We start from the raw sequence: 21131 nt of genomic DNA, 5'->3' as shown, positions 1-21131 counted from the left end.
ATCACAGATCATCATTTATAAAATACAGTAGCTTCCACAGAAATCCCTAAGTGATTCTGCTCCTGATGAGTTGAAAGTGCTTCTACCTGGGGATGTAACTGGGATCTTCACTGGTCCCATCACCTGAGAGACAGGACTTTGATGTGCTCCTCCAGCTCAGACACAGCTGCTGGGTCCTGTGGGGCTTTTTTATTTTTTACAACCATCATTGCTCATCTATTCATCCTGTAGACACCAGCTACACATATTTATTCATACCTATTTAATTTTGTGAGTATATCTGTTTAAATATACATAAATGTTTACTTTTGAGTGGCAATGCCATGGCTGCTCTGTAGCCCTGTGAAGCACACAGGAAAAGGCAGATAGAGATACATAAGAGGGAATGTCCAGGATGAATACCTAGGACCCTGAACGATTGCACTAATTCTTGAGAGTTGCCTGGGGCTCTTCAATGTTACAGATTAAAAATAAAAGGTCTTTGGTTGTAGAAATAACGTGCCTTGCCCTCCTGGTATTCAGAGATCAAGCAAGTTGTGAGTTACTTAAGGATTCTTGGCTGAAATATGTATAGCCCAAATTTAATAGCTGCATTAGGCTTTCTTTAGACTGGAAAAAATATTTGTTACTATTTTGAATTATCCTTTTCTAATGCTGTAATTGTTGGGCAGTTGTGATTTGGGAGGAGGCAATGTGGGTCCAAGGCTCTGTGCAGAAGAGGAGGAGTGAAGCACTCATGCCATGAAAGGATCCAGCATCCCTTTGTTCAGCCTCTTTTCTGGCTGGGCTGATTCATCCTCCTCTGCTACCAGGACTGAAAGGTCAACTGCAGCTCCACATAACACAGGAAAACAAATACTATTTAAAGTGAAATGACAGCCAGAGCTAAGGCAAGCACCTTAGTGAACCTGGGTATTAAAAAACACAGGAATTGTCCAGCTGCAGTGCAGGATGGAGACCTTCATGCAGCACTGAAACCCCACCTGGGCAGGGTGCAGAAGGGTCTCCAGTTCTGACCAGGATTTTCAAGGCAGTCTGTGAGGGCTGAGTAACCCACTCCTGCTGGATTTAAGGGGAATTTAGGATCCTGATTCCCACAGCCCTTCTGGGAATCCATACCCTGAGGGCATCAAATCCCACTGCTGTGACTCCAGACCCTTCAGCAGGCAGGCCAAGAGCAGGGGACAGGTTTTGAAGGAGAGCAGCAGAAGGCCCTGGAAGTGTCCTGGGAACAACTGGATGTGGCACTGGGAGCTCTGGTCTGATTTACAAGGTGTTATTCAGTCACAGGTTGGACTTTTTAATCTGAGAGGTCTTTTCCAACCTTAATGATTCTGTGAGCTACAGGCAGGCTCTGAATGGGTGAAGCTCAGCTTCTCCTGATCACTTGGGTTCACCTGGGGTCCTGCTGTGTCTTCCATCTGCTCACAGAATCCCCCTGAAGTTCCCTCCCTGAATGATCAGTGCTTTGATCAAACTGATCAGGGGTTTGGTGAGTTTATAGTGAAATTCCCTCTAGCAATGCTTTTAATAAAGAACTGCTGACCCTTGTCCTTGTAGGACTGAGCTGTGAGAAGCAGTTGTCTCTGCTGGATGCCAATAAATGCTGTATTGATCTAAAAAATCCCCATGTGGAACACAGAAGGAGCTGATCAGCCACAGCCTCAGGTGTGCAATTGCTGCTGTGCTGTGTCCTGAGAGCTCAAGGTCACATTCAGACTTTCTGTAACTTCATCCCATTCCAGTTCTTGCACTTCAGCTCATTAAACCACCCAAAGCAGCAAATACACATTAGTGCTTAAAAGCTAAGTGGCAGGGAGCACATATGTGTGGCTGTTTTTCATGTCTCTTTAAATATTGATAACTTTTATTATGGTAAAAAGGCTTAAGATTGACTTACAAAGGAGTTATGCAAATACAGCTTTAGGGTGGCAGCTGTAATTTGCATAAAGCTTTACTAATGTGGCAAGCTCTGGGATCAATTACAATAAATCAGCACTGCCTGTTCACTTCCAAATAAGAATAGGCATTGCTGCAGTATTTCAGTAGATGAGACAGCTTTTATTCCTAAAGAGCTGTAACTTTTTTCAGGACCTTTGTGATAACCAACCTGTAGAGTTTAAATAACTCCTTTTTAACAACTCCAGTGTCACTCCACACTTTATTCTTGAGGCAGCTGGTGAGAAATCTCACCTGCTCAGTGCATTACACCCAAATACATGTAGTACTCTTCTGTCTTTACTGCCACTATGCAGACACAATTGCTGGAGCACAGAAGTGTTTAGAGAAATGTCCCAAATCCCACCATTTATGTTGAATTTCAGATAAAGGTCTTCAATTGCTGCTCTAGACAGCATTTCAGACTCAGAAGAGCAAGTGGAGGGAGGTGGCAGCAGCATGTGAAATAGTTAACTCTTCTCAGGCTGCATCACAACTCCAGCTCTTTGTATCACTAATTCTGGTTTGATCTTGGTTGTCCTTTAAAATAAAAGAACTGTAAGTCCATGCCCCTGTGTCCATCTGTGCACAGGCATGAACCTGTTTTCTCTGCTCAGAGTTTACATCCTTCTTCTTGTGTCCTTCTCCACTTCTGACTGCTCCTCTGCTTCTGGAAATCTGAATACAAGCAAAAGGGGGTTTTTAATTCAATGCTGTGGCTTGGGACTTATTCTTTTCTTCCTCCAAGTTTGTAATTTGCTTTCTACCTGAGCACTTTCCTCTTGCAGCCTTGCCTTGTCTCTGACTGATGCCAGCAGGAGCTGCTGCAGGCACTGCTCTCCCTCCATGTGCCAGGCAGGTGCTGCTGTGGGCTCACAGCTGTCCTGGGGCTGCTCCCTCTCCTGTTTGCTTCAACTCTCTCTCATCTTCTCTGTGCAGCTGTTCACAAGGTCTGAGGATGAAAACCAGTCTGTATCTCCTTGTCACCTGGCAACATCAGCCTGTCAGGAGGGTGTTCTGAAGTGCCAGAGACAGCTCTTCTCCATGATCACCTCCTGATAGGCTAAAATCTACTCCCTGCACTCCTCTGGTGATTGTTCCCATCTTCCCTGCCCTCCTGGGCTGTTTTAGTTTTACTGAAGGAGGGACACCACCTCCAGCCACTCCAGGCCAGCTGGAGCCTTGGCACCCTTCACTTTTCTCCCTTTCCCAGCTTTCCTGTGAGCAGATTGATAAATCTAATGAGCTATTTAAGCAGCAAGAATACTAATGACCTTCCTTTAGCAAGTAGTTAGCAGAGCAGTGTTAATTATCCCTGGTGTAGAGTATTAGGGCAGGCAGATCAGCATTTCATTAGGGGCAAGGCAAGGCAAGCTCTACTAAATGCAGCAATTCAGGTACTTTTTAATGAAAGTTATAACTGGAGGTGCAGATTTCACAGTGTCTTGGCCCAGTTTGAAACAGCCTTTTTGTTGATTTGGTTTGAAGGTGTTTACCTAACCAAGTATATCTGTATAGAAAGTAGCTCTGTGTGTAAAGGTTTGCCTGCCTGAGAAAGCAGAATTCATGTATTATGGTTTAAAATTCATATTTTATGATTTAAAATGCTATGGCTTCTTCAGAGTAGGACATGCTTACTCTGGAAGAGCACTTTTTCCAGTTTAGTTTGCTAGACTAAAACAGGCCACAGCCCATTGGGAGTCAAATCCACTTCTGTCTGACTTAAAAGCAGGGTATTGCAGTGAAGTGGATCGTGGGGATGTGATGCTGCAGTGTGGGTGTTCTGTCCCTGGCTGACCCATGCAGGGGGTCATATCTCAAATATGGCCCATTGCTGTGTCTCCTGCCAAAGCAGGGTAAGAGATCAACTCAAGGTCAAAAGGGCAGTAATGTCCTGTGACAAAAATGTGCAAAACAGTTTCCTGGCATCGCTCTCTGTTTCATGGACCCTCAGGAGATATTCCACTGCTCTTGTGGGGTTGAGGATGGAACAGAGGTCCCTGTCTTGTTGCCCTTTGCAGCACATTCTGATAGAGTGTGCATGAGTCTCTACAAGCAGCATCTGCCATCACCTGATGGAGTTGGTAGATGAAATGTGATACACATTTATGGTTTTTATTGTTCTTTACCAAGTCTCAGCTGCTTGACAGGTGTGGTGTAACCCTGATGGCATCACTCCTCCTGCAGAGATCTTTCCCCACGTTCATGCTTGTCTGTGACCCACACTGTGGTGGGTAAAATGGAATTTGGCCTGGCTGGTCTGAACATCTGCTGTGCTTGCCAGGGAAATAATGTGAGGATGAGAACCTCCAGCCCCTCATCCTCATTACCTGTTTCTTCAAGGCGTAACTTTAAGCTGAGGATTTCTCTGGTCCTGAGTAATTAAAAGCCTTTTTCATAGTGCACTGAAAGGCCAAATCTTCGACATAGCTGTCAGCTGCAAAATAAGAGGAGAATGAACCACCTGCAGACCAGCCCTCATGGGATTGATCTCTTCATTGCAATGAGCTAACAAGCTTCCCACTTCTGATGACTCAGGAACAGAGAAGATTTAAGTCTGGCAATAAAATACCAAATGACTTCCCATCTCTAAAATGCTCTGTGCCAAGGGTTCAGTCTGCTTTGGTGTTTTTTCAGAGCTCTGTGCATATGTCATGTTCATGACTTTGTTAGAGGTACAGGTTCTCAGTATTTTTGATAAATGTTTAATGTAGGTGAAAGTATCTCACTAGAGAAAGCCCAGAAATCCAAAGCAGGTCGTTGTTGCACTCGAGTGTTTCAAGCTCTGTCTCATCAGCTCTGTCATTCCTCTGTGCACTGAAAGCTTCCTTAAATAAATGTTTTCTTCCTCTGAGCTGGCAGGGATCCTGCATGCTCCCAAGATGGACAGTTTCATGGTGCTGAGCACCTTTCAGATTCTCCTCAACATGAGGAATCACTTTGCTTTGTGAGATATACAGACAGGGAAGGGGCCCAAGCTGCCAGCAGAGGTGGGGACAGGGATTCTAAAGGTGATGATTCTCTCTCTGGGATCAGAGAAAGTCCAGTCTTAACTTAAAAAATCACTGGGCAGACCAGACCAGAGAGAAAGGAAGTTAATGACTTGAAGAAAAGAGACTTTCAACCCTCTCCAGGGCAAATGAGGCAGATACTGCTCTGACCCCGAGATGTACCAATGTCCTGGCATAGCAAGCAGCATCCCTATGGAGCATCCTAATTTACTGTAGTATTTTTCAAGGCAGCACCATGTATTTAATGCAGCCTGGTCATCCTGGGAAGGGGAAAATATCATTAAAAAACAGATTTACTTCCTCTTATTATAAAGTGTTCCTCATGCCATTTAGCACAGTGTAAATGCTTCTGCTCCCCACCAGGCCCAGGAAATTGTTTACTTTATAAAATCCCTCATTTTTGCTTTCTCAGCTTCATTTGCACTCATATTCCATTTTCTTTAGAAAATTAAAGAAACCTTTCACATTCACACTGACTTCAGAGTGGGTGGATCCCAAACCATTGTGGGGTAACAGGGAATACTGTGTTAAGGAAATGTACTGAAGCGATCAGTCAGGAAGAACCTGGCTTGTCTCAAACCTCTAATCATGAAAATCAGATATTTGTGCCAGAAATGCCCTTTTATGTAGCAGGATTTGTGCCCAAGTGGCAATGTCAGAAATTTAGAGAAACCAATTGCAGAGGAATTGAGATACTGACTCAGCAAGGAGAGAGGGGAAATGAAACAGTGATTTCAGAGATGTTGTTACCAATACACCATGTAATTAATAAATCAGTTAATTCACCCACCCAGACTGTTCAGGAGAGACAGAACATGGAATCCAGATGCCTTCCTTGGGCTTGAGCCCACCTTGGCATCTGCAGTGTCCATGGCAGAGCACCCAGCACATACTTCCCAAGAAAGTGATGAAGTTTCCCGTTGTTCCTCCGTTGTCCCCAGCACTGGATGGAGCCACAGCTGGGTTGGGGTTGGGACCATGCTGGTGGCAGCTGCACTGTTGCTTCTCCAGAAAGCAGGAGCTGGCTCCAGCTGGGCTCCATCCAAGTGGCTGCCACGGGCTGAGCACACGCCGGCCGTGTTCCGCTGTGAAAATGCCTCGAGCTGAGGTTTATTTAGCAAAGTCATTCCTCTTGCTCTGAGCTCTGTGCTGCACAGCGAGGGAGGAGACGTGAGCTTCTGCAGTTAGCTTGCTATCAAAGATTTCTGATTAGACTGCAGAGCAGCAACGGGACTTCCTTCTTGATTTTCCACCCCCACGTTCTGCATACGTGTTTTGAAGGCTTTTGCCACCTCCCAGCTGGAGGAACAAAGGAAGGAATCCCACACATGACTCCGTGCTGCAGAGCTGGCACCGGCCACGCACGGCCCCCGCACTTTGTTACTCATGTTAGAGAGAAAACACCAAAAATTATGCTTGATTGGGTCTTGCCAAATCACAGTTGGCCAGCTCAGGATGCTGTCATTGCCAGGAGTCTGGAAAGCCCAAAATTGGCAATACAGAGCAGACCATTTGGCAAACGGTGTGTCATTCTTGGAGCTTAGGTCTGTAATTATGTCCTGTGTCCTCTCGAGAGGAGATGCCAAAGTTCCAGCCTTAGCAGGTGGTTTGTAACCAAATGGAACAAAACAACAGAGAGCAGTGACTGCTAACAGCAAAAACATATATGTGGACCCTGATAAAATTCTAGAGTTCAGAGATGAGGACACTGGGGAGGGAAGTATATGGAATCTGGATGAGGAAGCCCAGCAGGCTTGGTGGAAAGAATTATACCTTGAAAGGGAGGAAAGACATTTTTTTCTAAACTGTGCATTTACAGAATGTGTTTGGTTAAAAATGAAGAATGCAGCAGATTTAATAATGATTTGTTGCTATAAAAGGTCAACACAATGCATTAGAAGGGAAGGTGTGGAACAAACTGCATTGGGAGATTTATTTTTTGGAGGCTTTACACTTTCAAAGCTGATTTTTAGCCTAGAATGTCATGTCATCCTTGGAGAAAGCAATCAGGAGCATATGCATGGCTTTTCATCCTCTGCTGCTGACTTACCATGTCAATTTGTCAAGTGATTTATTGTCTGGTCCTTTTAGAGAATAATTTGTGTCCATTCCCAAAAATGAAAAATGGTTTAGAATGTCTAGATTTCTGTTTTAGAATATCCTCAATTCTGGCTATTACAGCCTGATAGAGACATTGACTCCATGCCAAATTCTGCTCCATAATGAAGAGTAAGGGAAATGTTTGGAATTAAGGTGTCTGGATACAAAAGGGAATTAATGACCAGCTGATGTCCCTGTCTCCTGAGTGCAGAGCACATTCTGCTGCTTTCCTGTGGGTGCATTCTTTTCTTTTCACATTCAAGTCTTGTTGCTATTTTTAAATCAATCTCTCAGACTAATGGTCACTGTGATTTGCCTTCAGTCTCACATGAGAATTGTTTGTAACACTCTGGTTTTTCTTCTTCAGGGTGTTTTACCCTGTGAATAAAGTTCTTTTTGGAGGACTAGAACATTCTATATCCCAAATACTGAAATTATGCCTTAATCCATAAATTTGGTGGTGTGCAGTGCAAGCACAGCCCCGTGTCTGAGCCTGGGACAGAGCCACATCTTGCACACAATTACACTTCAAGCTTGGGTGGCTGGGAGAAGGAATGAACCCCACAGCTCAGACATGGGCATAAACCCCCTACATTCAAGTTCTGTTTCCCCAAGTCCAATGTGATCTCTGGTTTTTTTTTGTTCTTTGGAAAACATTTCCCTCCTTCCCACTCAGAACACAGAAATGGCATTTAATGGCTCCCTTTGCTGAGGGGTAGGTCAGGTGTGGGAGTAAGCAGGACTTGGTGGGAATTGCAGAAGATTGATCACTGCCTCACCCACTGAGCAGCACCAGCACGGCCCTGCTGGCTCCCCGGGGTGTTTGGGCAGTGCAGCAAGGTCAGACACCCACGGCTGCTGTCACTGACACAGCCTGGGAGAACATGGAAAGGGCTGTGGGAATTGTATTAGATCAGGCAGAAGAGTGACAGTGAGATGAGAACCCCTGCCAAGCTTCAGAGCAGAAATTGCCCAGGCTCCTGTGTGGAAGGCTGAAGGGTGTGAGGGACATTCAGCTTCTACTGAACACCCTGTTCCATTTTAAACCTCACACATGGCTGGTGGGTGGTTGTTTCAGGAATGGTGTTCACTATCATCGTGTCTCTTTCATTAAGTGACTCATGGTTTTGCTCTTCTGTCTTAGATCTCCGACCTGATACGACAAAGCACAAAGGAGTCCCCGGTGTGGGAGTTCCTCAGCCTGGGTTACGCGCTCATGCTCTGCCCGTTTGTCGTTGTCCTGGGAGGGATGTTCTTCCTGGCCACAGCTCTCTTCTTCCTGAGTGACCGAGCCAAAGCTGAGCAACAGTGAGTAGCCTGGCCATTGCGAACGGGGAGGCACCACAGCCTGTTTGCTCTCTTGAACATTATGCCTGTACTCTTGCCCTGGCCTTGGCCCTTCCAGGTAAAGGATGTTGGGTTGTGTGTTACGAACCTGGGCTCAGCAGAGTGCATGAGGCTGCACGAAGCACAGGGGCTTGGGTCGTGCTGGCTGGGCATCCTTTACACGCTTCTGCTCTGGTGGATCTCAGTTGTTGGCCACACAGACAGGCCCCTTACACCCCTGCCTGAGCATGTCACAGCCCAGGCTGTCCATGGTGAGGGGCTGCTGGCTGCTGGAAGCACTGGAGAGTGAGGTGAGGAGCAGGAGGTGCTTCCCAGAGCTTGGCGGTCAATGCTGCGCCCGCCCACCTCCATCTCCCCACCTCCAGCAGTGAAGAACATGAGGCAAGGAGGAAGCAAGCTGTGTGTGGGAACATGTGCACTCAAGGGTTGCTATGATAAAGAGTCTTTCCCAGTCCCTTCTTGCAGCTTTGTGGAAAAAAAAGCTACTGTTTTTCAGTAAAGAAACCGATTCGGATCATCTCACGGTTGGCAACTACAGTAATTCAGAAGACGCTTCCACATGACATACAAACTTCTGGGGTTAGTCTCTTTCTCATAATTGTTGAAAAATAAGAATTACTATGTGTAATGTCATGCTGAATATGTGGGTAGGTGACTAGTCTGGTGTTGACTGTAAGTTGCCTTTGCTTTTCCCCCACTGGATAATGGGAGCCTTGATTTACCTTAAGGAGAAGGGCCCTGAAATATCACTCTAGGTACAGTACAGGTAGAAGGAAAATTTGGTGTTTGGAGTTGACTTAAGTGTGTGAACACTTTGGGTGATACTTTCTGGCTCACACTGTTTTATCAGAAGGATGAAAGAGATTTGGAAGCAGTGCCAGAGATGGTGCTGTGGCCCTGGAAGTGCAGTTCCACCTTCCTTTACTAGCATACATAAACACCAAAGAAAGGAGAAGTTCCTCTATAAAGAGATGTTTAAACATCATGGAAAAACAAGACCTCATGTCATAAGGATGGGAAGTCCTACAGAGTTGAACTTCAGTATGGCTTTGGGGACGTGATGTGTGTGCCTGGTTTGTTTTCTGCATTAGAGGGGTTGTAAATGGCAGGAAGGGAGGTTGGAGATTAAATGCTAGGAAGGCCTTCCTAAGATAAAAAATAGGTAAATCCTACAGCAGATTATTTGGGGAAGACATGAAAGCTGTTCTCAGCTCCAGTGGAGATCTCAAGAAGGTTTTTGTTCACTCAGAGACACCACAGGCTGGGCACCAGCTGGGTGACTGCTTGGCTGCCAGCACTGGTGTGTCTTACCCAGCTGTTTTGCCAAAGCCCCAGCTTTTGCAGCAGTGTTAATGTGGGAGGGAGATCACATCCACACCTCTAACTGCTCCTGTGCAAAAGGGATTATTCCTCTCTTGCTGTCTGCCCTCAGCAGCTTTGCTTGTACTCTATGTCCAGAGCAACCAGCCTCCCACACATTCTTAGAAAAAAAGCATTCAGGTGTCAAACCTGGGTTTGTTTCTCTTTCTCTTCTAGCATCATTTCCTTTCCTGACTCACATTTGTTTATGAATATTGTATTAGTCAGTCACAGATGTTTTGTGTTGCAAACTGGGGAGAACAATTGTCATAAATAATGGCTAGCAAAATGATTTCTCTCAAGTGACTCCTAGGAAGGGTCCTGTTCCTGGGGTGTGCCCACTCCTGTGTTAAAATACCCTGACATCCTGCAGTGAGATTCCTGAAGTGCAGCTTCTCTCAAGTTACTGAGAAGTGGGAGTGAAGAGAGAAGTAAAGCTGGAGACTGTGGAGGGACCCATGTGCAGCAGGGTCTGTGCTGCCCCATCTGCCCCCTCCAGCAGCTTCAGTGGCTCCTCAGAATTTATGGGGCAGGATTTATTTGTTAGTATTTCCGTGCTTGCCTGTGGGGGGAAAGGTAGCAGAGCATTTTGCTCTTAGCAGATAAAAACTCCATGCTGGAGCCCAGATCCACCATCCAGCTCCCACCTGTCAGGCCACCTGCACTTGGCATCACACACCTTTGGCAGAGGCTGTTTTCTGCCCAGCCACTCCTCCCCTCCATCCTACCTATTACTTGCAGGGTACAGAGGAATTGCTATTTCAGGATTCCTTGTTTTCCCTGTGCAGTCAGTCCTGCTGCTCAGACAACAGGAGTTGGAAACGGGCTTTGCCAAAAGAAATCAATTAACCTGCGGGAATCACGAGCGCGGTGTCACACGGCAGAGATTAAAGCCATCCATCAGTGCCAGGGTCAGGGCACAGGGCAGCAGCCACCCCTCCAGTGAGGAGCAGAGAAGTGGAACACTGCTCTCAGCCTGTGGAAACTGAGCTGTCCCTGCTTTATTCCCTGGGAAATGGACTATGGGGATTTATTGCTGGGATTTCTGTGTTTGTTTGTTTCTTTGTGTAACTGGCTCTGGGTGTTTGCTTAGAAATAATTTCTCCTTCCAGGCAGGACAGATACCAGGATAGCAGCTCTTTCCTGTAAAGCTTCCTCCAGTTTCTACCACGCTTCCTTTCAAAAAAAGAGTTTCCAGGCTTTCACACTACTTTTATCATTGTGACAATTCCTGGCATATTTTGTACTTTTTTAACACAGGAATTCCCGTCAACAAGGCTGCTCACAAAACACTAATGAAAAAAAAAATCTTTCTGTAGCAATTTTTTTTATAAACACAATTCTTTTATTACCATTTTCATGCTGCTTCAGAAGTCTGACAGCTTAAAGAGGCTTTTAGAAAATGTACTACTAGCAGAGAACAGGATAGAGTACATCACTCTGTGCTAATAATCCGATCATTTTGGGGACTAGTTCTGTAACACAAATTTAATCTCACCGTTCCAAAGTGATAAGAGAGAGAAAACAGTTAAGAATGGCTTCTGTAAGAGGTTCTAGGCACTAGTAATGATAAATACTTCAATTGTTTCTTAAACCACTCAACTACAATTCCTTCTGTGGTATCAGTTGACTGTGTTGTTGTTTCTTTCCTGCTCTGCACCTCTGCAGAGGAGGGTTAAAGCATTGTATTTTATTTCCAAACATCAGCACTCTGGACTGTAATTCTCTTACCTGCTTGAGGAATATTGGTGAGACCCAAGCTGGATTTTAGACTCTCTGGAAGATAATACAGTCTTGCCGTGGCAGAGCCCTCTGAAATGGATCAGAAATCTGATAATTGCACTTTTACCCTCAAGTTCCATCACAGCCCTGCCAAAGAGCTGTGTCCAAGGCTGGGAGCAGTCCAGGTTCTCCACTTAATGGAAGTAAAACTCAGCACTGCTGAGAGTTGTGTCTGTGGCTTGTGTTCATCCCCTCCCTCACTCACAGTGTGGAGAACTGGGACAAACAAAGCTTCACCCTGGAGGGCTGCAGAAGAAAAGCCTACATTTGGTACTTGCTAGGAGCTCCATCAATAATTTGAAAAAATGTGTGTTTTTTTATCATGGAAAGGGATTCAAAAAAGTCCTTTTCCTTTGAGTACCAGGGATATAAATCACCATAATTATTGTGTGTCAGGATCCTTTCCTGGGCAGTGAGTGCAGTGATCCTGCAGCCCTGTCCCCAGCCATGGCCACTCCCAGCTGCTGCTGAGGGAAAACCAAATTCACCTGGGTTCTTCCTGAAAAATCACCCTGTGCAGGTATGGGATACTCTACTCCTCAAAGGATTTTGTTCTTTTAACTTTTTGGTTTTTTACTTAATCCCTGGAAACATTACACTATCTGTTTTTTTCCAGAGGTATGGAAGGATGTTTAGGAAGGGGGTCCAAGTTTTATAATGGCTCAGTCCCTCTCTGCATGAAAGAGGCTGGATATTTTCACCAAGGATACTGCAGTGTGGATCCCTGGGGCAGCCAGAGCAGGAATAAACAGCTGCACTGATGCAACTGTTCAGAACAAAAGAATTTAAGTCTTTAACCAGTGACCACTCAGCACTTGAGAGACTGCAAGCCTGAACCTTCACCCCTTTGTTTGCATAATAAGAATCAGGTTATTTAAACAACTGAAGCAGGTATTTCTTTTCTCCTAAAATGAAAATTAAACATTTCATAAGAAAAAAAATTTTGCTCTTAACACCTTAGATCAGATGTGGAAGGTCTTGCTGAGTAGAAGTGCTTATTTTAAAAGTGGTGTGTACAAACACTAGAAAACAAATACTCTTTACAGAGGAGATAGCAAAATCCACAAAAAGAACCATCCCTAGTCCAGACACTTCTGCTGTCTTAAACATGGCACATCTTCAAATTGCATTACAGGAAAAATGAGAATAATCCATTTTCAGGCTCTTTCTTCTGCCTCATATCAGGCTTATTTTTAGCCTTTTGCAGAACTGGATATAAAATTATCTCCCAGTTCTCCTGTTGCAGCAATTTGAAAGTGTCTGACCTTATTTTTGCTTTGCAGATTCTATTATGTGGGGCAGGGGAAGGACTCACAGAGTTGTCAACCCTCCCTTTCTCTCATTTTTCTGTGGCAGCTGTTGGACACAGAAAGGACCCACCAGGTGACCTGATGTTTCCAGCAAAGCCCAGAGTCCCTCCCATTAACAATTTCTCAGGTATTAATTAGAGTGGCAGCTGATTGATGCTGAGTCTGCTCCATCCTGGTAGTTTGCATTGCCAAAAAGAACATTCCTTCTCTGAAATAGCTGGAGCTGTATCACAGGGGGTTTTAAGAGGCTGGCCACTTATTTTAGAGATGTGTCAGTGCTGCATTGAGACAGAGTTTGGATTTCAGGAGCTGCAAGTGGATTTTAACTCCCAAAAAGGGATATTTGAGAACAGCTTGCTCACTGCTGATACTCAGCAGCTTATGGGGAGGAATATCATTGCTTCATTTGTTTTGACTTTACAAAAGAACAATAATTAAACATTTCCTACAGTGGTAGAAACTCACAATGCTTTTTTAGCATTAAAATGAGATAAGATATCCTTGGCCTTTGAAGCCACATGAATTTACAGCAAAAAGCCTGGATTAAGGTGCAGAGGATCTGTGGTGATAGAAGGAGAGAGGCAAGGAGTGAGTTTTGAGTATCTGAGAGAGGCATGATAAAAACTCACAGACTGCAGATGGAACAAGATTAGAGTATTAGATGGTTTATGTGGAATCCATGTTAAGAATATGAAGGGGAAAGGTGGTGAAAATAGTTCTATTATTGGTTGAAAAACCTCCTTGTAGAGCTGTTGGTTTTCTCACCTGTTTACTGGCAACGTAACTCCATAAACAGTTAGCAAAACCAAGAATGCAACAACTTGGGACTTGAATTTTAAATGCTGGTTTGCTGCTGCAGTTGGGAGCAGCTGGTGTCGTGCAGATGGAAAACAGCCTCATACAGAGCAATTGCTGATTTGTTGTGTCACTTCAGTCAGCCTGTGGATTTCCTGCAGGTCGGGCAGGGAGGTGCAGAGGACAGTGTGACTGTTCTCAGCAGTTTGAGCTCAGCTGTGGTCCTTCCATGGTGTTTGAGCTGTCAGAGGTAAGTGCTGGCAGCAGGAGCTGGGCAGGGCAGGGACAGCCAGTGCTGGCACAGCTCTGGGAACCCCCAAAGGCTTCTCCAAAACCACCCATTCCCCACCAGACTGACCTTCCCAGGGTCATCCCCTGTGCCACAGAGAAAGGAAAACAACATTCCCACACTATTCCCAGCTGCTTGGTGCTATCCCACAGCAAGGATGGAACTTCTCCATGTGCCTTATGCTATTGGGAAGCCAAAGCTCACGTTTCCAAGAGCTCCAGATCAAGTCCCACTGCAGTCTTGGCTACTGGCTCTCTGCTGTGAGCCCCAAGAAGTCAGATGTTGTCCCTAAAATACTTGGAGGGGTGAGAGCTGAAACACTTGTGGGTTGAGTACAGACAGTTTAATAGGAAAAGCAAAAGCTGCACCTCAAACAAAGCAAAACAAAGCAAGGAATTCCTTCCCCACTTCCCACAGCAGGTGGGTGTTCAGCCCAGGAGAGCAGGTAATTCATTCTTATCTGCTTTTTATGTCATGGCTTCTCCCTCTTGCCATTCAATCATTCAGTCAAAAGTGAGGCACTCCACTGCCCCTTTTGCTCCATTATTTCAGTGCACAGGAGTGTATGTTTTTACACACATAAAAATCCCTCCACCTCAATACTGAGCCCATCAATATCTGGCAGAATTTTACTTACAGAGACAGACTCAGGCACCAGGTTTTGAGACCTGCATCTTCATAGATTTGAGGGGTCCATGTCAGAGTACCCCCAAAGGAGCCCTGGAGCCCATTTCCATCCAGGTCCTTGGGACCCTGACTGGTGCTGTTAACTGCTCATCTTCACATCTGTTCTGCTGCAGCTGCCTGGGAAAATAGCAGGAAAGGTTATTGATTTTTCCTTTATGCCACTTTTCTCCTCAGCAGAGATATGTGGAAAAGGAAAAAGTGAAGCTGACCCATGTTTCTGCCTCTGGAGACAAATCAGCACCTGGATTAAATGAACAGATGGAAAATACAGTCTGTGCAGCTTTAAGGAGATGAACCAAATAGAGGGGAAAATATATTTGCTGTACATGATTATTATATTTTGTTTGCTAAACCCACTGACAATCAGGAGGAAAAGGGGATTTGAGCCAATTAATTTCTTCAGTGCAGCTGGAGGAGCCCCTGTCCCCAGCAGAGAGCTCCATACTGACTGAGCAATCCAGAGGGAAGGGATTGCCCTGGCACAGGGCACAGGGTGTGCACAACCAGCTCCTGTGTGAGCCTGGGGATGGAGAGCTGCAGGGTGGAGATGTGAGCTGGGCATGGAGAGCTGCAGGGTGGAGATGTGAGCCTGGGGATGGAGAGCTGCAGGGTGGAGATGTGAGCCTGGAGATGGAGAGCTGCAGGTGCACAAAGCCCCAGGCCTCCTCCCTGGCTGGCAATGAGAGCATGAGCAGGCAGCAGCCACATTGAGCACTATTCCTGCTCCAAAGCAAACTCCTCCTGTGCCAGATTATCGGCTGAATTTTGTTAGAGTCCTCTTTTCCTTCAGCAAACTGACCTCAGCTCCATCAACAGCCCATTCCTGCAGGCTGGATAACCTGTCAGATGCATCAGGAAGCTCAGTGCTTGGCTATTTTTAACTGTGCCATCCTAGCCTTGTGCCACTCTCTGGCAGCTCTCTAGGCTGATGTATCACTGTTGCTCTCCTTCCCTTTCAGTCACTGTTTCCAGCTGCAGCCTGCTTGGAGTCTGAAGTTCTGCAGGAATTCATGTTGTCAGTCACGTCTTGTCCCAGAATTACTGACTTCACCATCAAAACAGCTTGAGGTCAGTCAGAGCAGGAGCTGCTCCCTGGGAGCAATCCTCGATTCCACTGTTCTTACTGAAGGTAACAGGTTGTAGTGAGGGCTGATGTTCTGCAGCCTTTTTTGGGGAGGCTGTGGCAGCTTGTTCAGCATGCCAGGAGAAGTGCTGAGGAGCAGGAAACCAGAGCTATCCCCTTCCAAGTGAAAATGGGAGTTATGCTCAGCTACTGCAAGGCAGCAATGGCTAACTGAAAGAGATTTATTTTTCATAGATTAAGGCCATAAAGTCTCATTACCTCTTAAGGATGTCTGGATATGAACATCTCATCACCTAAAATTTCAGGTTTCAGTGTCTTTACAAGGCCTTTTGGAGATGTTTTTAACCTCCCAATGTCTGAAGAAGTTCAGACAGGAGGAATCTGTTGGGAGCTGCCATTAGTGACTGGTCTCCCTGTGTCCCTTCCTAAAGCACTGCTTCAAACAGACACTTGATGGCACATTGCAGTAGAAACACAGAATTCTCTCCACTGAAATTAAGGAGAAGGATCCTTAATCACTGGCAGGAATTGCTGCTAAGTCCAATGGTCCAGCTGTATCCCCAGTACTTGTCTGCTGAATGAGATCCATCTCAAAAGCTCAGTACTAAAAAACTCCTGCTCAGTGACTCAAAATCTGAGTTATTTTCAGGCTAGAAGGACCCTACTGAAGCATTTTATTATTGGTTGTAAAAATTAAGTGATGTTAAGTACAGCAGGCTGTAAAAACCTGCATCATTTCCTAATATGCTTCTCAGTTACAAAAGCCAGAGCCTGGCTTGTTTAGATAGCAAGAAAACTGGGCTTTGGGAAAGCTGCAGGGTACTGAAATACAGGTGGTGTTTAACTTGGGCATGAAACTTGACATCAGCCAGGCTGGCAGCATTCCCAAAAGCTTTCTGTAAGCACAGCCTCTCTTGGAGCCCTGGGCACAGTGGTGTGTTCATCCTTGCTGACCTCGTGCTCCAGGAGCTCAGGGACAGAGGTGACACAATCCTGGAGCTCAGCAGGACACTCAGTGGGACACCAGTGCTCCTCACAGCTGCAGGTGAGAAGGGGGAGCTGGCTTCTCCCCTTGCTGGCCCAGGGTGGAGCAGAAGCTTCTTGCACTGGATGTAGGCAGCAGGAATTGTTTCAAATCCCTGGCACTGCCCAGCAGTGCTGGCTGCACTACAACCTGTAATCTCCATTAGCTGCTGCCTTGGGGACCAGCAAGGCTGGAAGGGACAGAGCATTTGGAGAATAATCCTGCCTAGCTCCTGAAATAGAGCATAGCTGACCTGTAAAAGATCCTGGCCAGTCATCTGTTATCTTAAATTGGCTGTCTTGTCCTCATGCAGGTCTCTAACCGGCCGAGGTGCAGTGAAATTAGATCCATTTTACATAGCATAAATATTTAACAGCTCTAGAGCATGTAGTTTAATATTAAACAGACAGTCTTATAAATACTTCAGAATTATAGATGCTGTCACAGTACATGGAAATGACTTGATAGGATCTAGGAGAAATATTTAGGTTTGACAGGAGAGGAAGTGATGGAGTTAGAAAGAATCAGCCACATTTTTAGCTGCTAGAGGAGTCCATTAACAAACAAAAAAAAAGTTGTACAGCTTTTGTTATTAAAAGGCAATTTGAGTGAGTTTCCTCCTCCTCCTCCAGAAATAACAGACAGGTTCCCACCCTACTCTCTTCAAGGAATGAAAACATTCACAATCTTAAAAAAACACTGCAGAGAAAACAGGAGCCAATGTTCAGTGATCCATTCAGTGTGGGATTATTGTTATTAGAAAGGCAAGTAGTACTTAATGAGGGATTCAGATGCTCTTGAGCCTTGTTATTTTAAGCCCATGTATTACATTTTGTCACATAAGAGAGTTTGAAATTTATTTTTTTAGGTTTGCTTTAAAAGAATAAACAAATAAGTTTATTTTTATAAGCTGAGCCCCAGTGCCACTGGTTGTGGCAGTGACCACTGTCTGCAGCACAAGGCTTCAGAGGGACTGAGGAGGCACTGTCCCAAATCTGGGGACTCTTTCAGTTCTCTCTCCTGCCCACCAGCTTCCTGTGTGATCCCTGAAAGTCATTTATCTCCCCAGCAGGTTCACAAGTCATGTGCAGTCTAATTTTCCATCAAATCTTCAAAAAGCATTTCAGGGTTAGCCCTCCAGGCCTCTGTTCCCATCTGTGAAACAGAGATAAAGCAGAACTTGAGAGAAATGTGTTAAAATAAAAGGGTGGTACATTTTATCCCCATACAGGTATAGGAGGGAAAGGAAGAAGCAGGAAAGTTGTGTCTGTTTCTGGTTGTGTCAGCAATGCAGGTGGGTTCTAAAGTCATGGAAAAATGAACTTTTTCTGTATAGATTCTGTATCCTCTCAGAAGGTGGAATGACGTGGCAAGGCATAGGACTTTGAAACATCATGGTTCACTCAAACCTCTGGAGTTTAAGTGTTCTGGGATAGTTTTGTGACATTCCATAGCTTGTGTCCTTGTTTTGAGGTTGACTGTAGCATTCCCAGGTAATTTTCTCTGATGTATTCTGCACTATTCCAATGTTCAATATAATGTGATTTCCAGTGCAGTGGAGTTACCAACAATGGGACTTGTACAAAGAAACTTGGGTCAGCTCTTCCATCAGAAATATTTCAGTTTATAGCCTGGAAAGGCAGAAAATGCTCAGAGGCTTCTATGTACCTTGGAGATCTGTGGGGTTGGTGTGAAATTAAGAGCTGTGGGCTGAGCTGGACCAAATCCTGATACAGAGATTTCTTGGAAGGTGTTCCCTGAGTCCTGGAACATGTTTGAATCCATTTCAGTGGGAAAAAAAAAGTGTTCTGGGTCAGGTACAAAGTGTGCTGAAGAACCACAACTAAATTTTGACACGTCCAAAGGAGAGTGATGTTTGCTGAGAACTTGACACCTGGCAGGACCTGAGGCAGTGGCAGTTCTGAGATGTTCCCTGTGCACCTGTCCGAGGGTTTCATTGATGCAGAGAGAAGCTGCCTTTGGCAGCAGAGGTACAAAGCACTGCTGGGGCGGTTTGGTTCTTAGTTAAACCTGCCTTGGCTGGAGAGACAGGTGTCTGCTGAGGGAGGCAGGAGCCTCTCTCGGAATGGGAAACGCGAGCCCGGGGCTGCTCCGTGTCCGGCAGCGGCCGGCGGGCTCCTTCCCCCGCTGCAGTCCCGGGCACGGCCGGCAGGGGCGCCGAGGGTTCCCCGCTGTGCCGCGAGCTCGGGCCCCGCGCGGGGCGGGACGGGGCGGGCGCTGCCCTCACGAACCCGGGGCCGGCCGGGCCCGGTGCCCCGGCGGGAACCTGGGGAACAGCGGCAGGAACGAGCCGGGCCGGGGCAGCGAGCGGGGGCCGGCGGACACCGCCAGGCTCGGCAGGCAGGGCGTGCGGGCTCCAGCGGAGCAGAGCCGCAGCGGTAGCAGAGGCGCGGCGGGGCTGGGCGGCAGCGGCCCGGCTCCGAACAGGGCCGGGAGAGGCTCCCTGCGAGGGGAAAGGGGCTCGGGGATCCCGGGGTTTCCCCCCAGGCACCCCGGCAGGTGGTGAAAATCCCTGTTTTAGTGAGGCGGGTGTTGCTAAGGTCCCAGCGGAGCTGCCCTCACGGCAAAGGCCGGAGCCAGGAGCCGCCGTGTGGGGAGCTGTGCCCGCAGCGAGCGCAGCCTGTCCCCGCTGGGAATGCCGAGAGAACCAGAGCCGGCACCTGCCCTCACCCCCGGTTTTTTCCACCCAGCCCAGGTATTTGTGGTATTTTATAATTCAGGTATTTTATAAGGGTATTTGTGCCCTTCCCAGAGAAATCCCCAGGTATAAAGAGCAGCCAGCTGGGCCCTCCCCTGAGCTGTGGCCGCTTTTGTCTCTCCTAAGTGCCCGGTCGTTATTGTCTCCTAGCAACACATATAGGAGAAAACTATTTTAGAGAAAGAAACAATAAGAAAACTCCTAAACCCAAACTCCGGCATAGTAGGCAGAGACTCCCCCTTTGTGACTCGGATTTATTTCTGCTGTTGCTGCCCCAGTACAGCCCGGGAGCCCTTGGGTGAAGGCAGCAGGTCTGTAGAGGTTCCCAGTGCTGGGAGAATCCAGGTGTTCGCACTGAGGTCAGCGAGAGCTGAGCTGGAAAACAAGTTCCAAAGGGCTCGGGGTCCGAGGATGGCACCTCTGGCAGTTCACACGGGGTCCTGCTGTGTGTCACTGTCAGAGGAGAGGAGCTGCTGCTGAGGAAGGATGAATTTTCCAGGGCATGTACTGCAAGGACAAGCAGCAGGTGCAAGGGATGGACTTCATAGGACTATTGCTGCTGTCCCTGGTCCCACAGAGCAGACAGGAGCTATCCCCTGGCTGCCCTCATCCCAGGAGTGGCAGGACAGCTCCTGTGACACAGCAGTCCCTGTCAGACGCTGCCCATCACCCGGGAGCAGGTGCCTGGAACAACAGCAGGTCTTCAGGAGGTGCAAACAGCAAGACAACTCACTTTTTCTTAATTTATTTTTTATCAGTGATGACTGTTTACATTTGTGCTGTCAGGCTGAAGGACACCAACAGCCACTGTACAATCTTGTACTGGCTTAGGGAAATAGCAGCTATCTGGATGCCTTTGGGACCTTCCCAAATCCTTGTCAATTAGTGCCAGCAATGTTATTTGGCATGTTCCAGGCATTGTCAGCATTGCTGTCAGGCACCGCTGTGTGACAAGGTTTCAGCTTTATACCATTGTGCAGGACAGTTATTAATGTCTCACTTCTTCAGACATTGTTAAGTAACCAGAACCTGGATTTACCAAGCTTGTGTGCTATTAGGAATCCATTTCTTTGTTAATTGCAGCTCTCACACAACACTCTTGTTTTCTCTTCACCAGGGTGAATCAGCTTGTGATGCCACCAGCCTCTGTCAAAGTCTGAGACGGTGAGTGACCCAAACCAGCAGTAGGTTTCAAGCTACAGCTCTGCTCCAAACCAGCCCATTTCTTTCCTTTTGAATTGCAGAGAAGTTTCCTTAGCCAGCTCTGGTTTGCACCTTTACCACACCCTCAGCCCAAAGCAGAGCAAAGCAAGAACAGGGAAACCAGGGGTCAACTCAAGTGTCCTTTGTGGTATTGAGTTGCTTCCAGAAGCTGGTGCTCACTTCTCTGAGCAGAAAAGCCCGTGTTACCCTCCTCCCCTTGACCACCAGCAGTGTGACTGTCCCAGGCCAGAACTTAAAACGTTTTGGTGTTCACAGAACCTCCTGCTGCCCTGCTCTGGGTAAAACATGGGCTGCTACCAAACCACCATTTCTGGCATAGTCCAAATTTTCTGCAGAAAACGTTTCCTGACCCTGCCTGTTGTAGCTGGACTGTCCCCTCTGCAACCCTCGATCCAGGGCATCCCCTTCCTGCTGCCCACCCTGTCCCTTGTGTTCATGCTGCCCTTATCACTCCCCCACAGC

At 46.6% G+C, this 21131-nt stretch overlaps 1 protein-coding gene across 3 annotated transcripts in view; it reads left to right on the top strand.

Moving 5' to 3' along the window:
• Positions 1-21131, top strand: part of SPNS2 (sphingolipid transporter 2) — a 116978-nt gene that overhangs the window by 91669 nt on the left and 4178 nt on the right. The window contains exons 11-13 of one of the 3 annotated variants that reach the window (XM_015646809.2): positions 8194-8357; positions 15578-15686; positions 20563-20609. In XM_015646809.2, the coding sequence (XP_015502295.1) occupies positions 8194-8357; positions 15578-15686; positions 20563-20609 (320 nt within the window). Of the gene's footprint in view, positions 1-8193; positions 8358-8892; positions 8976-15577; positions 15687-20562; positions 20613-21131 lie in introns of those variants that run through there. The other 2 variants (XM_019008653.1, XM_015646810.2) reach the window with 2 other exon arrangements.

Source organism: Parus major, chromosome 19, assembly GCF_001522545.3.
Source record: "Parus major isolate Abel chromosome 19, Parus_major1.1, whole genome shotgun sequence".
NCBI classification, from domain to species: Eukaryota; Metazoa; Chordata; class Aves; order Passeriformes; family Paridae; genus Parus; species Parus major.
This window is presented reverse-complemented; position numbering and strand designations above follow the sequence as displayed.